The 19,914-nt window shown below is 38.9% G+C and overlaps 1 protein-coding gene across 5 annotated transcripts in view; it reads right to left on the bottom strand.

Moving 5' to 3' along the window:
- Positions 1 to 19,914, bottom strand: part of TRAPPC9 (trafficking protein particle complex subunit 9) — a gene marked incomplete at its 5' end in the record, with an annotated part of 523,282 nt that overhangs the window by 428,827 nt on the left and 74,541 nt on the right. For all 5 annotated transcript variants that reach the window (XM_084279723.1, XM_084279724.1, XM_084279726.1 and 2 more), the window contains 3 exons: positions 8,162 to 8,325; positions 13,479 to 13,611; positions 16,756 to 16,882. In XM_084279723.1, the coding sequence (XP_084135849.1) occupies positions 8,162 to 8,325; positions 13,479 to 13,611; positions 16,756 to 16,882 (424 nt within the window). The remainder of the gene's footprint in view (positions 1 to 8,161; positions 8,326 to 13,478; positions 13,612 to 16,755; positions 16,883 to 19,914) is intronic.

Below are 19,914 nucleotides of genomic sequence, written 5' to 3'. Positions count from 1 at the left end.
TCAAGAGGAAATTTTTGTTATGACAGACAAGGTTGTAACATACTAGAAAGTTACAATAACACAGTGGCTTCTTCCTGAGTTAATCTTCCTTCAGATAATAAACAGGCACCACAAAGACCTGCTCAACTCTTATTTCTTTTATGCTCTTCACAAATAACCTCGGGAGGGGAATCCATTGTACTAGGGAGGCTGAGATGGAGTTAACTTTCTTCATAGCAGCCTGTCTGTGCTGGTGTTGGATGTAGGACTAAAACGGTGTTGAGAACACACCTATGAGTTTTCTCACTTTTAGCCCTTTGGATGCTCTTCCCAACCATGCTGAGAGAGTAGGCAAGGAACTAGGTGGCGGCTTTGGTTCCGGTTGGGGTCAACTCACCAGATCCATAAATTCATTAATATTGGCAGGACCATGCAGTGTTAAACACTGCAGGAAAGCCTATTAATACATAAAATAAACATGATGGTTTGACTGGCAGAATCATAAAAATACATGTATTAATTTATTGTAGCAATGCATTCCTTCTGCAAAGCATGCTGAAGAGTTGGGCTTGTTCAGCTTGGAGAAGAGAAGGCTCTGGGGGGACCTTATAGCGTCCTTCCAGTACCTGAAAGGTGCCTATAGGGAAGCTGGGGAAGAACTGTTCCCAAGGGTATGTACCAATAGGACAAGAGGTAACGGTTTTAAACTAGAAAACAGGAGATTTATGTTGGATATTAGGAAAATATTCTTCAATTTGAGGGTGGTGGATCACTGGAACACATTCCCCAGAGAGGTAGTGGAGGCCTCATCCCTGGAGATATTCATGGTCAGGCTTGATGGGGCTCTGAGCGACCTGATCTAGTGAAGATGTCCCTGATTACTGCAGAGGGGGTTGGACTAGATGACCTCTAAAGGTCCCTCCCAATCTCTATGATTCTATGAATTCTTCTAAATGCTCATTTAAACAGCCTCTAAGTACTATTTTGCATAACACAGGGACCACTGAAAGTCACACAGTTCATCTCTGCTTCATACCAGGCTACTGATTTAAGAGAAATTTAATGTATTGCCATATCAGAGCCTTTCCAAAACCATCACCTAAGATCCACTTGGGAGAAAACAGAAGAATACAATATAGAGAAGACTACGTTGTAGAATTAAGGTAATTTTTTGTTAAAGAGGAAATTAATAAAAAATTCAATTTCCAGTCTTTGTTCATTTTCACCAAAACAGCTGTACCTAGGGAAGGGAAAACCCACAAATCGTTTTTCAAAAATCTCTACCTAAACACTAACTGCTTTGCCTGAGGTACATTTTTCTCACAGATTATCAATTGTTGTCTTGTGTCTTTCCACATCAAATCAATATTATAGATGACTTCATAAGAATGAAGATGAGGTAGAATTAAAAAATGCTCCTCATAATTGCTTACTTAAAGTCACTTCCACCTCATCTAATGATTTAGCTGTAACCATATCACTGTTCTGATTTTCTTCTGTTTTCAAGAAAAGTAACAAGTACAGCAATCTCTGTACCTTCTTCCTGATAAGTGTAAACATAATACACTAAAGAGATGGTTTTCCCTCTACATAAGCAAAGAATGACATACACTCAAGTGCTTGGGATATCTTCAGCTTAATGAAAAATTGTTTCCAAAATGTATTTTCATTAAGAGATTTATTTGATATTATGAGTTAAAAGACTTTCCAAGTGAGACTAGCCCTTGCAAACACTCTCCAATACCTGTAATTACAAGACAAGATAGGAGCGCTTGAGCTAAAAGTTAAACTGTAGAGAAAAATCTAGTTTATATTTATCTGACACTGGTTTATACCTTACTAATGTTTTCTTCACCTTGTCCAGTAATTATTTTTACAGTGAATTACATTATGGCATGGGGCTTCAAACCTTTCAGTTCACTGGGAAAGAGTCTTCTGGGGGACATCTCTGTAGTCAGTTGTTTCTAGTCCAAAATTAGTCTCTAGCAAACAACTGAATTTACAAGCAATTTTTAGTCAAGAGTTTAAATTAGGAACTTGTTTCATCATTTTACTGGATAGCAAGTAACTAAAATCCTAACAGATACCATGTAATAGCTTACCCCATAATATAACTTCGGGTTAAACTAACTCAATCTAACTCTTCATGGATTTTAAGGACTGCCAAATTAAATAATCCACTTTGCATAATAAACTCAACAGAAAAGTCTTCTGAGATCACAACCTCAGTTCTTTTCAACCTTGAGTTCCCAGATAAATCTGGAAAATTTTGCTGCTTCTTATTCTCTTAATAAAAACTCTTTCAAAATATGCACAAAAAGGTTTATTTTAATGTAATTATTCAATGCTTTTACCTTCCCACCATCAACAATTCATGCTATTGTATAGAACAGCATGTATTATGACTCCTAACATTTTTCTCAAACTTATTTGCTCTTCAGATAAACAGTCAACAAACAAAACCATAAAATGATGTATTTAAGAATTACTTAAACAGGAAAAAAATCAAGTTATGTAAATACTCAAGCAATGAGTACTTAAGTGTTTGGTATACTTGAACATTAATATCTCAACTGCATAGATTGCAAAGGTATAGAATTTATGAGCTAGCAAGATTGTCATTTTTTTCTTTGTCATAAAGTGTTTTATAGAACAACAGTGTAGACAAAGACATTTCTTTCAATAACAGTGTTTAAGCCTATGAGCATTAAATTGTTCTGCAAGTTACATTCACCACAACCAGATTCATTTCCAGAAATGACCAGATTTATAATCATTTAGGGAAGTGGTAATATCAAACGCGAGACACTCAAAAGGACCTCATGAAATCTAGTGAGCATGCAAAAGATGGACTTCAATATACATAAAGGTAAAATAATGCATATCAGGGGGAGGGGCAGGTCATGCCTGGTGTATTGACCTTGGAATTGACAGTTACAACTCCAGAAAGAAACCCCAGAGCCACCACTGATGATCCTCTGGAATCAATAGCTTTGGAAAAAGCAATGGAAAAAGAGAAAGAGGGGGGAAAGAAAATAAAAATAAAAAGGAAAAGAAGAGATCCACCACAACAAAACCCAGGTCATCATTAGGAAAGATGCTGAGAGAAAGTCAAAGGGGCTGTTTTGCCACTGCATGAAACATCGGTGTGTTTAGAGAGATCTGAGAGTACTTGATATACAGCACTTCTCCACCCAGCAGGTAGTGAACTTCTGGAATTTGTTGCCACAGGAGGCTGCAGAGCAAGCAGTACCAGCAGCTACAGCATGGGAATGGGCAAGTCCATGATGGGCTACTGAAGGAGTACAGGAACTACAGATGCTGAGCAAGCACAACAGAAACACAAGCAGCATCTCCTAATGTCCTGTTACAGCTGATGACTTAGATGGAGCATCAGGTCTAGAAGGACATTTCTTAAATGCCTATGCCTTTGTCTTTCTGGGGGAGAATGGGACAGGATGGTACTGAATTCTCTGTTATCCACAGCATTATGATCTGCAGACAGCCTCAAAACTGCAACTGAACTTAAAGCACCAGAGAAACTATATACATGGAGCAGTGCTGTGAGCACAGTTGTGGACTTCTGAAGAACAGAGATTTTAAAACAACAAAAAAACTGAAAACCAGGAGGATACAAAGATGCAGTTCAGCCCAGAGGTCCAGTGAGACAGTAGCAACACTGCTGGCAATTTAATTAAAACACCTGCAACAGTGGGAGAAGAGTTTAAAGGTAAGGACAAAAGGAAACAAACTAGAAAGGGAAATGTACCAGACTACAGCTGAAAGGTGAAGTCTGGGTAGAACAAACCCAAATCAACTGCTGCTTCTCCAGCTGAGCAGTTTACAGGCAATACAAATGCAAGAACAGTTTCCAGCTAGCACAGAAGGATGAGACCCAGAGTATTCCATTATCTCTGAATTCAGCATGCACAAAGGTCCACTGAATGCAAGTATGATCAGACACCTGAAGATAGAAAACTGATGTGCTTCAAGGCAACAAAGCCCTTCAGACTTACATAGTAATCTGCACATCTGATTCCTGATGCCTGACCAGCTGAAGGATATATTCCTAGCAGAATGCATAGGACCTGAAAATAACTACCAGTTCTAAATGCATAGGCATTGGTATTCATACATCTTAACTTCTCCAAGTGCACGAAATCCTAGTACAAATGAAAGTTGCATGTTTAGCACTGCAGATTATCCAGCACTTTTTTAAACTGAGCAACTGTGGGGTGTTCACACTAGAATTGCTTGTACACAGCTTGTAGGCAGAGTACCAATATTAATTTTCCTTTGAGACCAAGGAAAAAGGGTTTTTTTTGGGCAAACAAAATTCAATCCGTCTATTCCAGCATATTCAGAGTTCTTAAAATGGGGTACCTGGACCTCAGAATAGATTTTTCATTTGTGGTCTGGCACAGCTAAACACCTGAGATCGCAAGCAGGTGTGTTCCAAGACCATGGGAAGAATACAGCTGGACAGGTGAATTTATTTCTCTAGGTTTAAATTCCAGAGGTCAACACTTCTAAGAAAGATCAGTGAGGTTTTGCTGCATCATCCAAGTTTGCTCAGCATGTGCAGGTAGTGCTCACTCCTAGAGCCTAATAACCTGTGAGGCTGGTAAGAAGCCTGGCATGCTCTTCTCAATACTTCAAGTTTCAAAACATCAGTGTCACATTTGCCCAAGTGGCTCAAATAGTTGGGTTATCAAAGCTTTTAGAGTGCACCCCCTGAGACATAACAAGCTTCTGATAAGAGCTGCCTGGAAACAAATGATGGAAAGGCATCCCTCTTTTCATGTGTCATCATTCTAAAACAAACATTAGACCATCTGACCCTGGTTAGGGACAATATGAGGTGACAAAGAGTTGACCTTGATACTGTGAAGTCCAATCTACAGATACCACAGCCTGGCAGACAAAAGGGTGGTGCAACGAGACATTAAAAGACATGACAGATGTGTTTATTGTAGCAGCATGACAGGTTCCTTTTGCTGATTTGCCTCAGGATCTCTTTCGTAACGTGTGGCTGCTAAAAGGACTCAAAAACCCTGTGATGTCCTTTATGAACTGCACAGAGTGAGCTGCAATTTCTGCTCATTTATTTGAGGGCCAGAGTGGAAAAGCTAAAGAGCTGCACCTGAAAGAAACAGAATAAAGGAAGTAAGAGGGAAGCAAGGTTGAAAGTCTGATCTTCAGAGGTTCTCATTAACAAGACACCATTGAAAACAATGCCAGAGAAGTGGGCTTCTTCAAGAAAAGAGACTGGCTACAGCTTGCTTAATGAAGGAGGGAGGTCAGGTCATTCCACTGCAATAGTTAATCCTGTCCAGTAATTAACACCAAAAAATGAGAATGGTTGCTATTTACAGTGTCCATCTTTGCAGTAAAAGTTGTGGCCCCAGAAACTGAAGGTAAGGAAATGAAAGTCAGGCAGGCATGCCAGCAGCAGCCACAAAAGATTTATGACCAACTGCCAAAACTGAAAGAACCAAAGCAGATCAGGTGAAAACAAGGATGATTGAAAGCTCTTTGTATTTGGCCAAGACTGCACAAGTTCTCACAGGCTCCCAAGTTGACAGACAAGCTGTGGTCATGGCAGATGACGATGCCTAACAGCTTTCAAGGAGACCTTGAGTAGTTTAAATCACAGCCACATGTCAGCTGAAGAGTAGTAAAGAACATCCAAGAGACTTCTTAATGCACTACAGAGTTTTAAGTGTCTGCATATGCTCTCAACTTGATATATACTATCAAATTAAGACCCTGTGTTGCTAATAGAGATGGTTTAATCCCATATCCACACTATTTCCATGCATGTAGCACCACTGACCAAACTGAGCTGCTGACTTTACAAATCTTTAGTTGGCCATTGATCACTAGAATCCCATGTCATAGATCAAACTATATCACAAGTCCATCCTTATGCATTTGTATAAATTAAACACAATTACCAAAACGAAAGACAGTCAAGGTAAAGGTCCTTTGCAAGTCCTGTGTGCAATTACATCTGAAATAACATAATTATTAAATACTTAATGCAGACCATAAGTTCTTTTGCCATGTATAGCACTGTTCAGTACTTTATATTGTACCCACAGCACACAGTCATGTAATAAATTGTACCTATTTCAATATTTTCCTCCAGTACCATGGCTCATCTTGAGCATACTGTGCCAAGTGCAGGGGTGAATTTCTATTCAATGAGACAGTGTAGAAGCTAAAGGTTCTGCTTGGCAGGACCCTAGACAACCTAATCTGAAGTTGTACTTTCAGAAGAAGGTTAGGATGATACCCAGAGGTCCCTGCCCACATTGACTTCTACAGTTCTATGATCTTGATGGCATGGGTCTCACGCTCTCAGAACAAATACCACTTGGTGCCTCTCAAAACTTGCTCTGATTTCTATTTTTCTGAAGTGCTGATTTAAGTGTTGCATTTTTTTGAGTACACATATTTATTACTTATTAGAAATTTTCCTCTTCCCCGTAAAGGCAATTATTATCATGCTTAACTACATCTGAAAGACTGTCAAATACACAAAGAGGCTTCATTGTAAACATTTTCTATAGAGAAAGAAAATGAAAGATGAGGTAAAATTAAAGTTTTATGGAGCTTATAGCTGAGTGCATCAAGTTTTCTCCTTTTTCCCCATTGCTTTTATTAAAAGTTCTGACAGATGATGGTTTTAAAGTTTTCAAGGGTCTCTTTTGCAAAGTTCTGAACCAATTAACTGCATAATGCTATGTAGTGAGAGTCTGAATAACATCTGATACAGAGACCCATGTATTTCACCATTTAATATGTTTCATTACATAAACTTCACCATTTAATAGGTACACTGTATTTGTTATTTCTGTTGCAGACATACAGCACCTAGAACCATAGGAGCATGTTGGAATTACTGAAGTAAGAACAGTAACTCATCATAGATCTCAGCTTCAAAACTTATTCTTAGTAACAAGTCTCAGACAGAAAATCTATTCTTAGATGATTGGCAACTCCTATTCTCTAAGGTTGCAGAGAAGAGGATACTCTGTTGAAAAAAAAAATCACGAGCTCGAATATCAAAATGAACAAAAATCACCAGGTATCACATTGCTTTTTAATACTCTGGCACTGACAGAACAAGACCTGCAATAAAATAAGGTATTTCTATTGTAAGTGAAGATTATCTTGCTTGTCATCTGCAGTTCTTCTGTTAATACCATTTTCATACTGATTCCTCAGAGGACAAACCAAAAATGATAAGACACATCACAAAACAAAAGCAAGACTATTTTTAATACCGATATATACAGAGTATAAGTGGAATTATTAAAAAATTACTCAATTATTATTTTAAGTCACAGTAGCTTATTTTATTTATTGCCTTGGTTTTTTGAAGTCCTTTATCCCACTTTTTTTCTTATTGCTCCCTGAGACAAGAAAGTTACCTTATTTACTTTCACTCCCTCACATAGTTCATCACACTGCCAATGGTAGTTTACTTAACTAATCAGTATATTTAGATAGAAGGAGAAAGACTCTTTTAGTTATTTCCTCTGGATTCCCCCACCCTTCCCCTCCCAAGTAACTTTAAAAAGAAATCTAGATTTCTAAAAAGCAGGTGACTCTCTGACACACAGATAGTTCCACAATTTTTTTCATTTTCTTTCTACATTTTCTTACATTCTCTTTCTTTGCTGTATTCCTATAATAAAATCCAACTGAATGATTCCAGTTCCATAAATGGGATTATGATCACTGAATCACAGAATTGTAGAGATCATCGGGTCCAACCCCCCTGCCAAAGCTGGTTCCCTAGGTCAGGTCACACAGGGAGGCGTCCAGACGGGTCTCGAATATCTCCAGAGAAGGAGACTCCACACCCCCCTGGGCAGCCTGTCCCAGGGCTCTGTCACCCTCACTGTGAAAAAGTTCTTCCACATACTGGTGCAGAACTTCCTGTGCTCCAACTTGCAGCCATTGCCCCTTGTCCGGTCTCCACAGACCACTAGAAGGGGCTGGCTCTCTCCCCTTGTGTCCCACACCTGAGATATTTATAAACATTAATAAGATCCCCATAAACAATAATGATATTCTAAACTGACCTAAAAGAACTATAGCACAGCCAGTCCCCCTTTTATCAGAGAAAAAGTGATCTTTATTACTTCTAAACATAAATCAGCATACGCACCCTTAGTGTTGACTGTTTTCGCTGTAACCTCCAGTTTCTCCAGTGGTTCTGTTCCAATGTTTTCTAACTTAATGATCAGCTCTTGGGACTCTCCATTGTAAAGCTGGACAGACACATTAGTGGAGATTTCATCCCCTGAAGAAGGCTGAAGTGTATGAGCAGACCTACAAAATATGACACACAAATAAAGCATTATGATAAACATGTTAAAAGCCTGTCCAGGTAGTTACATCCTTTGAAGACTCAGAAACTGCTGTGTTGCAATCTTGAAGTTATATAATTTCCCATTCTCATTTTTAACAGGGTCATTTTTTGTAACCATTGAGAACAAATGTTAATATTTTATGCATAAGACAAAGTCAGATTTCAAACAATATAAAATATGTATTCCTAACTCTGAAAGCTTTAAAAAAATGTGGCACAAGCCATAAGAAAGGGAAATAAAAAAGCAATATGGGGTCATTAGAAGGAAAACACTTGAAAAAAGTGATAACTGATCTACTGAGCACATGAACACTAGGGTTGAGCAACAATGAATATCAAGAGCTGAATGCAAACCAAAAATAATCAAAAGTAAAGTTGAGGAAAATAAAAAATTGAGCACTACACAGGAAGAACCAGGGTTAGAGTCCTCTGCAAGATCCCAAAGTCCATACTGCTCTCTGATCAGCCCACAAAAATTACAAAAGTAAAAATAAAGTTAACTCGAAGAAACCTCAAAAGAGTTGAAACCTTTGTACTCACAGGTGAGGATACACTACCTCACACTGTTAGACCTCCTCGAACTCCACCAACATATGACACATACAGACTGGAGATAGAAACACCTTTCACCACAGATAAGCAGTACTAACTAATTACAAAAAAAATATTCTACAAGTTATAGGTGCTAGAGAAAGTGTATGGGTACCTAAAGCCTCATGATCATGAGAATATATTTAAATTTACTATCAAGCATTTAATTTTAAAGTAACAAAACCAGTCAATGATTGAAATAGAGGATAGGCACAGTGCTATGACAACACATCATGGATAAAGGAGACCTGAGCAGCAACCTTGACCTTTGCTAGGAAGAAGTAACACAAGAGAGAAGGCAGTTTTAGTGGACAACAGAGGGCACAGACCTCATGGGAGCAGCTCCTGGAAAAAAATTCACTGTGTGAAAGGTGAAGCAGTGAATATGAATGAACTCTTTACAACATGAATGAGGAAAGGAGGGTTGCAAAACAAGACAGATGGGCAGAGGTCCAATTTCTGACTGTATTTTTCATGCTAATGCAAAGTGGTCATAAGGGATCAAGGACGCAAGGGGAAAAGCTACTGAGACTAATGACTGATTAAATCTGTTGGTAAATCAAGGTCCAGTAACTTCTTTTGGCAGGTAAATCTCCTATTCTTCCTTCCTAACCCATCCTTAGTAGAAGATAAAAAAACTACATAAACAAGAGCAGATTTTAGTCTTTCAGAATACATAGATGACAAGCACTTGAAACACAGATTTTTTTGATCACTTAAAATTTACTGCAATATTATCGTTGCAGCACCCTAAGGCTTGGTCATTTGGAGTGACAGAAAAGAAGGAATTTATTTTCTTCCCTCATATTTGGACAGAGGAGTCAAGGAATTGCATACCAAGAAACCAAACAACTGGTACTTTCAATTACTGTAACAAGGTACACCTGAAAACTGAGCCCAAGTGAATTCAACTTGCAAATCCTTTTCTTTAACACAGAGTTTTACATTAAATACCATCTAAATTCTTTTTTAAGTATTGTACAGTAACTGACTTTGTCCTGAACTTGCAAGACCTCTGGACTGAGGCTTGCCATACGGATACTGTTAGATGAAAAGTAAGATAGGAGCCAGCACTGTGTGCTTGTAGTCCAGAAAAACAACCATGACCTGGGCTGCATCAAAAGAGGCATGGCCAGCAGGTGAGGATGGTGATTCTGCCTCTCTGTTCTCATGAGATCCCACCTGAAGTCCTGCATCCAGCTCTGGGGCACTCCACATAAGGAGGGCATGAAGCTAGTTACAGCCTGTCCAGATGAGGCCACAAATACAACTGTGGGCTGGAGCATCTCTCCTATGAAGTTGGGCTTGTTCAGCCTGGAGAAAGCCCCAGTACCTAAAGTGGGACTACTGGAAAGTTGGAGAAGGGGCATAGGGCTAGGGCAAGGTGTAACAGCTTTAAACTAAAAAAGAGTAAATTTAGATTCAATATTTGGCAGAAATTCTCCACTGTGAGGATGGTGAGGCACTGGCACAGGTTGCTCAGAGAAGCTGTGGCTGCCCCTGGATCCCTTGCAGTGTTCAAGGCCAGGTTAGATGGGGCTTTGGGCAACCTGGGCTAGCGGAGGTTATTGGAACATAGATTGGGCAGGGGCATTGGAACATAGATTATGTTTAAGGGTCCCTTCCAGCCCAAACCATTCCATGACTCTGTGCCTGCTCTGACTTGCCTGCAAGTTTAGTTTTAGTTTAATTTTTAGATTTAATGTAGCAGCAATTTTTGTCCTGACCTGGTGGCTACACCTAATTTGCTTGATTTCTTTAACTTCTGTTCAGCACAACTATATTTGTATATAGAGAGTAGCAAAAAGCAGTTGTTCTAGGTATAATGACATATTTATGACTAACACAGTGACACTGTGTAGAGAAACACAGGTCTGGTATGACTGAAGTGGAGACACAAGATGCAGTGAAGTATTACTGGCATGGGATGGTAAGAGTTGGGGCACATGCTTAGCACCAGAGACCCAACAGCTATAAACAATTCACTAACAGCCAAAGAAATGTAGACATGGAGCTGGTCAAAAAAGAGCCTTTGGGGTTAACAAAGAAAACAAGGATCTAATACACAACAAAAGCACCACATATATTAAATTTGGATGCAACATGGAGCTTGGGTGAAGAAAGAACATGACATAAAAATGTGTTAGCAAGCAAAAATGTCTTCAAGTGTCTTCTAGAGTGAAAAAACAAACACAAACCATCAGCATCATATTACTCTTGGTGAAGGAATCCAGATGCTGACAACTCATTGCCACTAGATAGAAAAGGCCATCTTAGGACCCAGAGGAGCAGTGGGAAACAGAGCACAGCACCAGAAAATCAAGTAGAAAATAGGAAGTGTGTGCATAGTAATTTTAAGTCTATTGTTAATAGTTATTCTCCTTCTCTATAGAGTATTTTTCTCTGGTTTTCTTTCTTCTGTTATAATTGCATCTGAAATAATAACAGTCTAATACAGGAATCATTAAGACACAAACAGTAAATTCTTGGCTTTATACATAAAACACGTTTCCTCTCTGCCTGTAAACATGATTTTGAGAATGTATTCCACAACTATTTTAGTATATTAGAAAGCACTCCTCAAGAAAGAAGCTTATAATGCCTGGCATGCTGGCACACAGCTTCAAAAATCTCTGGTTCTTATGAAAGTGACTGATAGTTTTCCATATGAGAAGTCTTTTCTAATTTTATTTATGAATTTGGCATCTTTTTTTTCTTCCCTCAATTTTCTTACTTTATAGGAATTTCCATTAGGATTGTTTTTACTTAGCAGTGTAGTATTTTTATATACCAAATAGATGATACATGGCCAGAATCACAGTTGAAATCACAGGATGTTGCAAGAACCAAGCCTGAGGACTGGAACTAAAGAATCTGAAGAAACCACAAGTAAATTTAACACCAATGAAAAAGGAAATACACACCAATATACAAAGACCACCTTATTATTGTTCCCCATTATCAGCTGAACATGTATCCATAAAGAGCAGATATTATGCTCATTTAAGAATATTTGCAATTCCCTTCATATTACAAACCCATCATGTTCTTTAATATATTCATAACTTTGGCTAGCCAGTATCAATTTTGATTATAGCCAAACCACAGACTCTGCATCTAGCAGAACTTTTATATAGGGAATTTACCAACATGTAACTCAATTGCAGCGTTTTAGTATTTTGCTGTTTTCATCAGGATATTACTTTTATATCTCTGTAATGCAATGCCATCAACACAGCCCATTCTACACTGGAAAAACAGAATTCAATATGGAAAAATCAGAACTAAACTGGTTCCTTTGCTGTAATAAGTAAACCATAATGAAGAATACAACCTAAAATTATATATATACACACATATATACATGTTTTTGTGTCATATGACACTGATGATCAGCCTACAAAGGGTCGTAAATGGAGCTGAGATCTTCCAATCGATAGAACAATCCCTTTGGCACTTGAACTATCAAGGCAGTAAGTAACAAAAGCCTTTTTTTCATGATTGATGGCTAAAAGGAACATTCTTTTTTTAAAAAAAAACAAAACCCTGAAACTCTGTACTTTCACAACTATTTGCAAAACAGTAGATGGATGGCAGGGCTGAGATATAGTTATCAACATGCAGTTTAGAAGATGAATGATCTTGAACCTTGAAAAGTTCCAAAAATTGAATTGAATCTGTGCCTTACCAGCTCTTTCTAAAATCATTAAATTAGTCAGCCACACTCTTCATGTAAAAAAAAAGCTGGAAAAAAAAAACCCTCCCACAAAAAACCCACACTACTACTGTGGCCTTTTTGGTGAGTGTGTAAAGAAATAAATTTTAGTTTATAGTTTCTCTACCTGTTAAACATGCTGTTTCTGTAGTATGGTACCACATTTCAGCCCTGAACAATGGAAATCTTAATATATTTGAGCAAGTCCAGAAGAGGGTTATCAAAATGATTAGGAGGCACAAGCATATGAGGACAGATTCAAAGAGCTGGATTTGTTCAGCTTAAAGCAAAGAGGGGGTGATTTTTACTCTTGTGAGTGTGGCCAGATACTGGAACTGATTTCCCACGGAATCAAAGGAAACACTGTCCATGGAGATGCTTAAAACTTAACTAGACCATGCCCTGGGTAACCTGATCTAACATTTAAGTCATATCACTTGTCAAAGCTGGCCCTGCTTTGAGCAAAATCTTGGACCAGGTGACCTCCAGAGATGCCTTTTCCAGCCTACACTACTCCATGGATTACCTCTTTACTTCAAGATTTTATGAACAACTAGCCTTTAAAGGATTCTGTTTTCTACAGGTAAGACTTTAATAATGAATAATCCTAAGTAAATTAAATCTCAAAATATTTTCTGTGCAATGCCAAGGTTTCAAGCAGTAAAATAAAACCCATAGATTTATATTCTAAAGTTTGTGTCTTATTTTACTAAAGAACTGATCAGATACTTAGATGAAGGAGTTTTTAATAAGCATTTCACTAACAAATACGACCAAGTAAAATAATAATTTAATTCACTTTCTCACCTTGGCAGGGAGGTACTGATCTGCAGCCTTGGCAAAGCTGGAATGACTTCAACAGTACAGCCATTGGTCTTCACTCCTGGCAGATTGTCCAGAAGGCAATCACTGAAGACTCCAAAGACTGAAGTATGGTAACCTGATTTTTAAAAGAAAACATCAGTATATCATAAGTTGGGGGGGGGGGGGGGTTGCCATCTCAAATGCCTAAAAATACTAAGCTTCCTAGTGAGATCTTGCTAATATTTCTGCTACCCAACCCACCAACTTCTCTACAGGACAATCTTCTCAGGACAAAAAAATATGTAACAGGTTTTCAAACACCCTAAACCAACAACATTTATTACTACATGACACCATGCAAACAACTCACATGTACTTCTTTTTATCTATGACATGTAAAATTATTTTAAAATAATCAAAATTTATATTTTACCTTGCATTATGGTAAGTTTTGTGGAATCTTTTACAAGATCAACACCAGAAGTCACAGTATAGAGACAATTTTGTACACCACCTAATTCTCCAGCATACATGAAACTTGTAACCCTCCAACACATATTAACAGTTCCCTATTTCCTATAAAATATTTACAGGAAAGACTCTCAACTGTATCCAGAAGCTAAGGAAAAAAGAATCCAAAAGGAAACCCTCAGTAGTCCAGGAGGAAGGTGCTAAGATGTGCTACAACCACATGGATACAAGTCCATGGAACCAGATGGGATCCATCTAAAAGCACTGTGAGGGATGTCACAGGAGTTTGCCAAACCACTCTCCATCATTTATCAACAGTCCTGGTTAACAGGGGAGGTCCCAGGCAAATGGAGATTTACCAATGTGAAAAGAAGGGTCAGAAGGATGATCAGGCCTGTCAGCCTGACCTCAGTACTGGGGAAGATTATGGAGCAATTTATATTGAGTGCACTCACATGTCATGTGCAGGACAACCAGGGAATCTGACCCAGTCAGCATGGGTTCATGAAAGGCAGGTCTTCCATGACCAACATTATCTGTTTCTATGACCAGGCAACCTACCCAGTGGATGAAAGCTGTGGATGTTGTCTACCTAAACTTTAGTAAAGCCTTCAACACTGTCTCCCCCAGCACTCCCCTAGAGAAGCTGGCAGCTCTTGGCTTGGACAGGGGCACTATCCACTGTATAAAAAACTGGTTAGAAGGTTGAGCCCAGAGACCTGTGATGAACAGAGTTAAATCCAGTTAGTGGCCATCACAAGTAGTGCTCCCCAGGGCTCAGTCTTGCTATCTTTACCAATGATGAGGGGATTGAGTGCACCCTCAGTCAGCTTGCAGACGACTTCAAATGGGGTAAAACTGTCAATATGCTGGAGGGCAGGAAGGCTCTGCAGAGGGATTCAGACGGGCTGGCTAGATGGGCCGAGGTCATCTGTAGATGATTCAACAAGGTCAAGTGCTGGGTCCTGTACCTGCGTCACAACAACCTCATGCAACACTACAGGCTTGGGGAAGGGTGGCTGGAAAGGTGCCTAGCAGAAAAGGACCGGAGGATATTGGTCTGCAGCTGACTGAATATGAGCCAACAGCATACCCAGGTGGTAAAGAAGACCAACAGCATCCTGGCTTGTAACAGAAACAGCGTGGCCAGCAGCAATCACCCTATACACGGCTCTGGTGAGGCTGCAGCTGGAGTACCATGTTCAATTTTGGACTTCTCACTATAGGGAGAACACTGAGCTGCTGAAGCATGTCCCAAGAAGAGTGATAAAGCTGGTAAAGTGTCTAGAGCCCAGGTCTTATGAGCAGCAACTGAAGGATCTGGGTTTGTTTTTTTTTTTCCTGGCGAAAAGGCGGCTGAGGGAAGACCTTACTGCTCTCTATGACTACCAAAAGACAGTTGTAGCTGGGTGGCTGTTGGTCTCTTCTCCCAAATAACAAGCAACAGGACAAGAAGAAATGCTCTGGTTGTGCTGAAGTGGTTTAGATTCAATATTAGGACAAATTTCTTTACCTATCTAGTAAAGTTATATAGTATTGGCACAGGTTTCCCATGGAGGTAGTGAAGTCACCATCCTTGGACGTGTTCAAAAACCACATAGATATGGCACTTTGGGACATGGCTTAGTGAGCATGGTGGTGATGGGTTGAAGATTGGACTTGATGATCTTGGAGGTCTTTTCCAACTTAAATTCTATGAAATTATTAGGAAAAGAGTATGTATATATACACACATATATACAGAGACACCTGCCATGGAAGACTGCAGCTTATCCTCCAAAAGTTTAATTTAACATGAAAGTATCTCCACACCAATTCCACAGCAGGCAATACATACAAGCCAGGCATTATACACCAGCTATACCTGAAGGAAAACTTGATACATTGACACATAAACAGATGCCAAATACAGAAACCAACTCCTCTACTTGCAATATATTTTTAGTATGTGAAACTAAAAGCAGACTATGGCACAAATGTTCTGAATGCTTTGATGCTGTTCCATATTTACTGAAATAGTTTCTGAAAAAGGAAAAAAAAATCAAATGAGGAATCATGAGTAGAAAAAAAAAAGCTTAAGAAAAACTCAGAACAGAGTTTCTTCAAGTGCAAAGCCTTTCTTCTTTTGGTGTTTAGCTTTATTAAAATGGTTCTTTTCTTGTAACTTTGTACTCCAGGAACACTACCCAAAATTGTGTGTTGGTAAGATCATTCAATACTACGAGTTGAATCTAGCATTTTCACACTTACCTCCCTTTTCTAGGAGACTGATCTACTTATCATCTACAAAAGCCCTTTAATTATCTTTACTTGCTACAAAACCAGTTCTATTTAAGCTTATTAATGAAATGATATCTCTACTGCAACAGATCACACATTGACTACATTGTTTCTACACAAGCAATCTGCAAAAAATTCTGTAATCTACATGAACACAATTAATTAAGAAAAACGACCTGCAAGATTATTTTCTGCTTTCTCATGAAAAAGATCAAGTAATCCTCCTCAGCTTTCCAAATGAAGTGTTAATGAAAGGAAGTTTGAGTTCATTATCCTTTTCCTCTGATATGTGAGATACTGTAAATATCTCACAACCACCAATTTTTCAGGCTATGCTTTTTAATGGTCTAGTATAGAAAACACATTTTTGGGTTGGGGTATTTTTTTTCCTTTATGTCCTGAGAATCCAGAGTGGCAAATATATAAAGGACAGCAACTTAAAATGCACCATGCAAACTTATGTAATCCACACAGATGTAAAACATGTGGTCGTTGTGCTAGGAAGAGAATGACTAAAGACACTGCTTACCATTGACAGTGATCTGTCCAGTGGTTTGAGGAACACCAACGAGGGTTACTGGGTAAAGACCCGATTCCGCAGGTAGGGAAAGAGCTGCAGGAAGAGACTCGAATTCTACTCCTGTTGTCAAGAGACCCTGAAAAAGTCACAATACCAAAATAAATCTTTTTATGATATATACCTATATTTTAATCCCTTGCATTACATCTCTGTAACTCTTAGGGTTTATTCCAATGTGCTCATAGCCATTATTTTGGTTTTCAAATTCCACTGACTGAAGCATATTTAGAATTATGGGGAGATTTGTGTTCAACAGCAAAACATGTTCCAGGTTGTGAGATGGGAATGATGTATGAAAAACCAATAAAAATTTATACCCAAACAGAGTAAAAAGGGTGAGTGATGTACTCTACATGGTGTTGGTTTGTACCTACATTTAATTGTACCTGTGACCTTACTTATATATTTGCTTGTATTTTCAACAGTGGAAATCAAACATCAATAGCAGCTCTTGCTTAGGTTTAATTAAAGTTCCTGAGCAGACAATATTTATCTATGGCAAGGAAAGCATTTTAGTATTTACAGATAATAGAACAAGTCTAGCTTTACTATCCAACTTAATAATCTCAGTGCATTGGAATAAAGGCATTTACTTTGCTAAATTGATCTTCTGTGAAGCCTAGATGCCTACAGTTATACTGTATGACTTACTCCCACAGTGTATTTCAAGGAAAACTCTTAGCATCCTAAACTTAAAACATGAGACATAATAAGAAATTAAGGAAAAATAAATATTTAATAAACTTTTTTAAAATAGCATTACTGTCTTTAGTAGACTAGATGCTTTTAAAGCTGGGTCAATGAATTTAAGACGCCTGAAAACAGAATTTAAGAGTAAGAAATCCAAGGTTGTAGAGCACATGAGCAAGTCACCAGCTGCTTTTTCATACACACAGATTTGTGTTTGTATTTTTAACACATGCCATCCAAAACCCTACATCAATTAATGCAGGAAGTACAATGGGATTAAACCTGAGCTCCATTAGGATCTTCATGAGAAACTGAAATTCTATGAAAGAGGTAGATATTATTTTTGTAAAGACAGGGGGGAAAAATATCATAGATTGAGCCACAGAAACCCACCAAGTGACTGAAGACTGACCAAGGAGTTTAAGAAGCAGCAATGTGACCTGCATAGTGCCAGAGTATCAGAATGGCTTTGCTTTGGAAATATCTATGCTTACCTAGTTTTTAATTCAATTGGGCTTTGAATGGTGTGCCTGTAATACTCACGTCAGCTGTAAAAGGCAGCCCAGCCAATCTTACGTCTCTAATCCTCAATTAGAAATTAGGAAAATTGATACTTGTATAACTGGTACTTAAAGAAACACAAATGGCACCATCACAATTACCCAGCCAGTGACTGGAACTTGGCCTGTCACGTACATTAAGCTTTAACGGCCTGATTTGCATCGGGCCTAACCACCAGAAGTCATCTTCAAGCAATTCCTACACATGAAGCAAAATTAACCCACCACCAAGCAAAAACTGAACTAAATTAGAAGCTATTTTCAGAATTTCTTCCCTCCCCAGGAGGAGGGAGAATTAATAAGTTACTATCTTTTGTGTACATGCTACATAACAACTAAATAAATGCTCTGCACCTAAGATTTTTAACAGCAAAGTTGTAAACACACCAGAAGTTTAAGAAAGTCAACTGGTTTCTCAGGTTCCTGATTTCTCTTCTTATATAGAACCCAAAAATTAAGAAAACCCTCTGTTCTAGCTGTTGTTTCTTTGTAGATTTGACACTGCTGAGCCAGCACCTAATTCAATCAAAGCTATTCCTGCATTGTGAAAAGATGCATTAGAGAACTCTACCCTCTAATATCACACAGAATTCAATTTCATCATTTCATTTGAGTCCTAAGAAAATACTGTGTCAAGCCTTCATTTCCACTGAATGTTACTTTTCCCCCAGTTTCACATGGAGACTCCAGCTGTCAGAACCAATCCACAAGGAAAGTAAAAGTTAATTCTGTCTTTCTACAGATTTACCACCCAGTGCATGAGAGGACTGACACTTCCCAATTGCCACTGCCTAAGTGCAAGCTTGGACACTACTTTTCAAATAGGTACATCTGGGTAGCTGGGAGGATAAACAGGCTCTGGTGGCACTCTTGGTGAAGTATTCAGTGTAAGGAGAGCAAAATAGTTATGGCAGTAACCAGCCAATACAAACTAACTTTAGATATGGTACAATTTAACTGTCTGCATGGGACTAAACATGAAACCTTACTGAGGGATTCACCCCACAGAAACTCTTTCACTGAAAGACTTGTCAGGGCCTGGAACAGGCTGCACAGGGAGGGGGCTGAGTCACCATCCAAGGATGTGTTTAAAAAAAGGGTAGATTGGGTACTTATGGATATGGTTTAGCACAGGGCAGGAATGGTTGGACTCGATGATCTTTAAGGTCTTTTCCAACCTTGTGATTCTGTATGTGATTCTGGGGTGAACATTTATGCTTTAACACTGACTTAGCCTCAGTTTTCATCATAATCATTCTGCTTTTGCTTTGCCTGAAGCCAATCTCAGAACATAAACATAAACAAGAAGTGACCCCACACAGACCCAAACTCACTTTTAAAACATGTACAGGCAGCTTTGTAAGATTCTTTCAGTCCTGAAAGCACTGAACTATCATTTGGGGGCACTGACTGATGTAAAGCTCAACTGTGCTGTCAATGCCAGCTTGCTGCCCAGGCCAAATGTGTCCTGGGCTGCAACAAGAACAGCGTGACCAGCATGTCAAGGGAGGTGATTCTGCCCCTCTGCTCTCCTGCAGTACTGCATCCAGCTTCCCAGGGAAGTGGTCACAGCACCGAGCTTGACTGAATTCAAGAAGAGTCTGGACGATGTGGTCAGTCCCATGCTCTGGCTTGGCTGGTCCTGTGTGAAGCCAGGAGTTGGGCTCGATGATCCTTATGGGTCCCTTCCAACTCAGAAGATTCTGTAATTCTGTGATTCTGTGACTCCAGTACAGGAAAGACAAGGAGCTGTTGGGAGGAGTCCACAGAAAGGCAACAAAGATGATTGGGGGCTGGAGCATCTCTCCTATGAAAACAGACTGCGAGAGCTGGGCTTGTTCAGCCTGGAGAAGAGAAG

This window comes from Gallinula chloropus (genome assembly GCF_964237585.1).
Source record: "Gallinula chloropus genome assembly, chromosome: 2".
NCBI classification, from domain to species: Eukaryota; Metazoa; Chordata; class Aves; order Gruiformes; family Rallidae; genus Gallinula; species Gallinula chloropus.
This window is presented reverse-complemented; position numbering and strand designations above follow the sequence as displayed.